This window comes from Myotis nattereri (assembly GCF_964212035.1).
Source record: "Myotis nattereri genome assembly, chromosome: X".
Taxonomy (NCBI): Eukaryota; Metazoa; Chordata; class Mammalia; order Chiroptera; family Vespertilionidae; genus Myotis; species Myotis nattereri.
In genome coordinates, this window is record NC_138078.1 from 140,402,661 (window position 1) to 140,409,336 (window position 6,676).

At 54.7% G+C, this 6,676-nt stretch overlaps 1 protein-coding gene across 1 annotated transcript; it reads left to right on the forward strand.

Annotated features, from left to right (window-relative positions):
* Positions 1-1,085: 1,085 nt before the first annotated feature.
* On the forward strand, positions 1,086-2,381 carry PNMA5 (PNMA family member 5; the record flags this gene model as incomplete). Its single annotated transcript, XM_081081737.1, has 1 exon — positions 1,086-2,381. One exon carries the CDS (start codon positions 1,086-1,088, stop codon positions 2,379-2,381), a length of 1,296 nt encoding a protein of 431 aa, XP_080937863.1.
* Between the last annotated feature and the right edge of the window lie 4,295 nt (positions 2,382-6,676).

The window sequence follows — 6,676 nt, forward strand, 5'->3', positions numbered from 1 at the left end:
ACATTGGGAAAGGCTTCTGTAACTCTGGCAAGGAGCAAGAGGGGGTGGGACTGCCTGTCATTGTGTATAGACTCTTCGCTGTAGGGTTACAACTAGAGGGATAGTTGTCTGTCTCCTGCAGTGTGGCGCTGAAGACCTTTTCTGGGCCCCTTTTATGTCCCTGATTCCAGCGCCTATGCAATTTAAAGTCATAAGCTCTTGATTTTTGAGCACTCAATCTTTGCTGCCCACCCCCCACCTCACTTCCCCCAACCCCCTTTGTTGCTAGGACACTTCACTGGTTGGAGGCCAGTGACATCACCTGTTGCTCTTAGAGGGTCGTAACCTTACCATATGACACCTGTCTGTGATAGAAACCCACCCGTGGTCCCCATTGTTCTTGGTATCCATGACAACACTGCACCTCTCCAGGGCTCTCCACACCCAGCAGTTCAATTGCATTGTGTAGAACTCCAGCCATCTTTCTGATCTGTTGGGCATTTACTGAAAAGAGGAGAACTCTGCACCTCCCTCCTCCCACCGTTGCCCTGGCAAAGAGGATGCCAGGTGCCCTGGGCCTGCACGGCCTTGTGCCATGGAGTGGGATATTCTCCTGGTCTCCTGCTTGGAGGGCTTTGTCAGGGTCCCCAGGCATTAGGCCCTGCCTTCTAATGCTACCTTTTCACTGCAGGCATCTGCAGCTCGTGTGGCAGAGTCCTTAGACTTTGAGGAAGAACCCACAGCAGGAGGTCAGCAGGGAAGCGATGAGGTGGGGGGAGTTTGGACTGGGGAGACCTCTCTATACTCTACACACCACCAAATGATTTCGGGGGGCCTGGGAGGCAGGGACTGAATCCCTGTGAGTGGAGGTTGGGGCAGAAGAGGGGCTGCTGGTGAGGGTGAGAAGTGGGCAGTAATGATGCGTTCACCCCATTTGCATTACAGGCTGTGGAAACCTGGGACTCTTCTGCCTTGTACTTGCCATTGGCTCAGAATTGACCAAGTCTGGGTCAAACTCTGTAGCAGATTACTACTCCTAGTTTTAGATCAGTCCATAGAAAGTCAGAGCAATGGCCTTGACACTGTTAGAGGATTGGTGCAAGGGGATGGACCTGGACCCCAGGAAGGCCCTGCTGATTGTGGGGATCCCCGTGGAGTGTACTGACGATGAAATTAAAGAGACTATTAGGGCAAGCTTACAGCCCTTGTACTCATTCAGGGTGCTGGGAAGAATGTTCAGAAGGGAAGACAATGCTAAGGCAGTCATCATCGAACTGGGAGACACTGTCAATTATGCTAAGACACCCAATCAGATACCAGGAAAAGGAGGTGACTGGGAAGTGGTGGTGAAACCCCGTAACCCAGATGATGAATTCATCAATAGATTGAGTTACTTCCTGAAGGATGAGGGCCGGAAAATGACAGATGTGGCCGGTGCCCTGGGGTATGCCCTTCCCACTGAGGACCAGGAGCCAGGCGCTGCTCCCCAAGAGAAATCCACAGCTTCGCAGTCTGAGAAAGAAAGCATGTGGTACCGAAAAGTCAGAATGTTTTCAGGAGATGTCTTTACAGGCCCAGGCGAAGATAACTTTGAAGCCTGGCTGGACCAGGTCACTGAGGTGATGCCGGTTTGGCAAGTGTCTGAGACAGAGAAGATACGGCGTTTGCTGGAGAGCCTCCGTGGCTCTGCCCTGTCCATCATGCGGGTGCTCCGGGCCACCAGTGACTCCATGACTTCACAGCAATTCCTGGATGCCCTGAAGGAGATCTTTGGGAGCAAAGAGGACTCTAGAACCGCGCAGTTTAAGTTGCTCCATACCGTTCAGAAGATTGGAGAGAAAATCTCTGCGTTTTTGGTGCGCCTGGAGCCGCTGCTGCAGAAAGCCATGCAGCACAACCCCACAGCAGCGCGAAGAGCAGATTTGATTCGCCTGAGACATGTCCTGTCTCATGCAAACCTGTGCAGCACCCTCCGAGGCAAGCTCGAGCTCCTGGATCAGAGAGGGTGTCCTCCCACTTTCCTAGAGTTAATGAAACTTGTTCGAGATGAAGAGGAGTGCAGGGTCACCGCGGTGATGCTGAAGCAGAAGCAAAAGCCTGCAGAAAGGGGCTGCAGGCCTTCCAGCAGACAGGTGCCCGAGGAAGTCAGTGATTCTGCACCTCAGGTCCCCCAGCAGGCAGTGCAGTATTGTGATAGCAGCACTCAGACCATCCAGGAAGGGACTGGCACTGTGTCATTTAGGGGCAGGAAAGTGCCCCGCTACAATACGGAAGAGGAGAGCCACAGCCTGATCACATTCATTAAGGTCGAACCGAAATCGCCAGAAAGGGAGAGGCCTCAACTTATAGGAGAGTCGGGAAACGAGGCAGGGGCTGGGGGCACGAGCCACCCCGAGTCCTAGGCAGTACAGGCTCAGAAAATCCAGGTACCCTTTCCCCTAGCAGGCAGCAGGGAAATTTTAACAAGGGGAAGGGGCATTCCATGCAAATAGAGTATTTGAGTGGGGCAGAGGGGCAGGGCAGTCAGGTACAGGCTAACCCCCCTCATCCTCCAGCAGCTAAAAGGAACCCCACCCACGAGACCAGATTCCCCTCAGGGGAAGACAAGTATAGAGTCCTGAAGAGGTGCCAGCGACACAAGCAGGCGGCCAGCACACCTAGAACATGGGGTGCTCTAGCCATGAGCAGGGGCCCCACCATGGCAGAAGCTGAAGGAGTTGCAGCTGAGGACTCGGGCATGGGCCCTGTCGTCTGGCCACCCCGAAATGCCCACCCTGTGGACTCAGAGCTAAGGATGCCTACAGGCCCACCAGTCCCACCAAGCCCAGAAGAACCTTTCCCTGGGCCACCCCTGCCAGAAGAAGCCAGCACCTGTGAGGAACAGCTGTGTGATGGAAATAGGGTGACCCCCCGCAAGGGAGGCCGCAGGGTCCAGCCTGTCTTCAGAATTATCTACACTGCTCTAGGGAAGCCCCACGAAGGCACCACCCTTGAGCCCCTGCGCCAGTGAGACCAGGACAGCCCGGCCCCAGCCTGCAGGCAGTTCCTCCCCCTGCAGCCTGGGAAGACTATAGGGGCAGGAGGGCAAAGGGAGGAGAGCCCAGGGGAGAGCATGGGCTCAGCCTGCAGGGGGGTGGGGACTTGGGCTAGTACCACAGCTGGCTTGGGTGTGGGGGCGGGGGGGTGGGGAGGTGGTGGAAATTTGTTCTAAAGCAGGAGAAGAAGGGGGGAGAAGGAGGGGGAGGAGGAAAACTAAGAGGAGAATAACAAGGAGGTGAACAGGAGAGGAGGAGGAGAATAACTAGGAGGTGAGCAGGAGAGGAGGAGGAGGAGAATAACCAGGAGGAGAGGAGGAGGAGGAGGAGGAGGAGGAGGAGGAGGAGGAGAATAACCAGGAGGAGAGGAGGAGGAGGAGGAGGAGGAGGAGGAGGAGGAGGAGGAGGAGAATAACTAGGAGGTGAGCAGGAGAGGAGGAGGAGGAGAATAACCAGGAGGAGAGGAGGAGGAGGAGGAGGAGGAGGAGGAGAACTAGGAGGTGAGCAGGAGAGGAGGAGGAGGAGAATAACCAGGAGGTGAGGAGGAGGAGGAGGAGGAGGAGGAGGAGGAGGAGGAGGAGGAGAATAACCAGGAGGTGAGGAGGAGGAGGAGGAGGAGGAGGAGGAGGAGGAGAATAACCAGGAGGTGAAGAGGAAGAGGAGGAGGAGGAGAATAACCAGGAGGTGAGGAGGAGGAGGAGGAGGAGGAGGAGGAGGAGGAGGAGGAGGAGAATAACCAGGAGGTGAGGAGGAGGAAGAGGAGGAGGAGGGGAATAACCAGGAGGTGAGCAGGAGAGGAGGAGGAGGAGGATAACAGGAGGTGAACAGGGGAGGAGGAGGATAACAGAAGGAGGAGGAGGAGGTGAGCAGGAGAGGAGGAGGATAACAGGAGGTGAACAGGGGAGGAGGAGGATAACAGAAGGAGGAGGAGGAGGTGAGCAGGAGAGGAGGAGGATAACAGGTGAGCAGGAGAGGAGGAAGAGGATAACAGGAGGTGAACAGGGGAGGAGGAGGAGGAGGATAACAGGAGGTGAACAGGAGAGGAGGAGGAGGATAACAGGAGGTGAACAGGGGAGGAGGAGGAGGAGGATAACAGGAGGTGAACAGGGGAGGAGGAGGAGGAGGATAACAGGAGGTGAGCAGAAGAGGAGGATAACAGGAGGTGAGCAGGAGAGGAGGAGGAGGATAACAGGAGGTGAGCAGGAGAGGAGGAAGAGGATAGCAGGAGGTGAACAGGGGAGGAGGAGGATAACAGGAGGTGAGCAGGAGAGGAGGAGGAGGATAACAGGAGGTGAGCAGGAGAGGAGGAGGAGGATAACAGGAGGTGAGCAGGAGAGGAGGAGGAGGAGAACAGGAGGTGAACAGGAGAGGAGGAGGAGGTCAGGAGGAGGGGGAGTTATTGGGAGGGGCAGTCTTTTGTTCTGTTTGTTTATGCAGGGCCACTGGAGGTATGGAGCCAACAGGCAGGAGAACAGGAACTGGCCTGGCGAACCACCACTCACCCACCAATGCCAAGGCCACCCCCAGCCCCAAATCCTGCCACCTTGGGCAGCCTGCCTGGGAGCACCCCTGAGCAGCGTTCCCGGGCCTAAATGAGGGGCACCTGAAGACATCTGCCACCCGAACAGACCTAGGGCAGGGCCAGGCCCCAGCATGTCATCCAGAGGGGGAGGGAGCCCTGCAGTGAGTGGACATCACCAGCGTCCATAGTCCTGCAAAGACCAATCTTGGGGCCCTCAGGGAGGGAGGCTGGTGGGAGGGCCGTGGTGGTGGGGGGGGAGCTGAGGCACCTTGTCAGGGACCCCAGGAGGAGGGGGTGTGAACTATGTACACTAGTGGCTATTAGAAATTCTTTACTGTTGTTGTTCCCTTTTTTCAATGGATTCAGTAAATGTTTTTCTTCAATAAATTTTCTTGTTACATCAGAAATTCGCCTCTGCTATGTGCAATTGAGAAAAGGGTCTGCTGGGTGCGGGGTTGGGGAGCAATGATGGCCTGGGACTCCCAAGTCAGCATTGGGGTATGGTAGGAGCAGGGTCCATGAGGGCTGTGAAGTCCTCTGGGCTGGATGGTGTAGGTAGCAGGAATTTGTGAGCACAGGAGAGTATCTGTTTGCATCCCCAGGAAGCTCTGGGATCCACCAGGAATAAGTGGGTTAGACTTTGAAGGGAAGGGAAAGGACAGAAGGCAGGCCAGAGGCCACAGGATCCCTGGCAGAGGTGTGGGGGCTCAGAGTGCCCATATGGGTCAGAAAGGTCAGATGTACAGTCCCAGAGACCAGCTGGCCACAGAAGGGCCCTGGAGTGAGGTCGGACACCTGGGACGCCCCTGCCAGGTGCTGGATTCCAGGGTAGGGCTGGGTGCTTGCCTACCCTTCTGTGATCAGCCTACCCTTGCCAGCTAACAAGTGGCCAGCATTGGTATAGCCACGGAGGGATGTTTGTGGGCATGCAGGTGCGTGATAGCTGAAGAGAAAAGAATGTGTGTGAGGGTGTGTGTGTGTTGGGCAATTGGTGTGTTTGGAATCCTTCTAGGTGGACTATGTGTTGGTAGCCACTTTCCCACCCCTCCCATGGAGAGTTGACCGGAGGAGGGCTAGCTCTTGGGCCCCAGGGATCAGCTCTCTTCCTTCTGGGCTGGCACAGAAAAGAGAGTTCCCTGCCTGCCACCTGGCACCTGGAGGCTACCCCTTCCAGCCTTTTGCCCGTTTCCCCCAAAGGGAGAGTATTTACAAAGATATTAGTGTGAGTTTTTTTCCCCTGTTGTCTTTTCTCCCTGTTACCCCTGGCTCCTTTACCTGGAGCTCAAAGTGCAAGGTTTGAAGCCCAGGTGATTGCTATCCAGTTCCCCAGACCTGGGGGACAGGTCCAGGTCCTCTGCTTCTCTGTACCCCACATTCCCCATAGCTGGGATTTGCCAGTGCCTGGGAGCTCCCTCTGCCCAATGAGCTTTTCCCTACCCAAAGCCCCAGTCATTTGGGGGCTGCCTCTCAAGGCCACAATCCCCCTCTAGACGCCTCCTGCTCCTGGAGCCCCAAGCAAGTCCTTCCTTGGAGCACTTTGGCAGCAAGCACCTCCAGCTGCCCTGCTCCTTCCTCAGTGGCCTGCTGACAATGTTGAACTCCCTTGAATCCTGTGACCCTGGAAAAGAGCCATGGTTAAGAAATCTAGCCTGACCAGCATGGCTCAGTGATGGAGCATCAACCTATGAACCAGAAGGTTACAGTTCAATTCCTGGTCAGGGCACATGCCTGCATCGTGGGCTCTATCCCCAGTGTGGAGGATGCAGGAAGCAGCCCATCAATGATTCTCATCAATGTTTCTATCTCTCTCTCCTCCTCCTCCCTTCCTCTCTGAAATCAATAAAAATATTTTTAAAAAATAAATTAATTCATTTAAAAAATCTATTCTTTTATTTCCTGAAAAATGACTTACTGTGAGGAACTGCTATGGCTGAATTACATCCTTACCAAAATTGGTATGTTGAAGTCCTAACCCCCCAGTGGCTCAAAATGTGCCTGATTTGGAGGCAGGGTCTTTAGAGATGGAATTAAAGTGAGGTTATCAGGGGACCCTAATTCAATACAACTGGTATCTTTATCAAAAGGGGACATTTGAGTGCAAAGATAAATAGACACACATAAAGGAAAGATGATGTGAAGA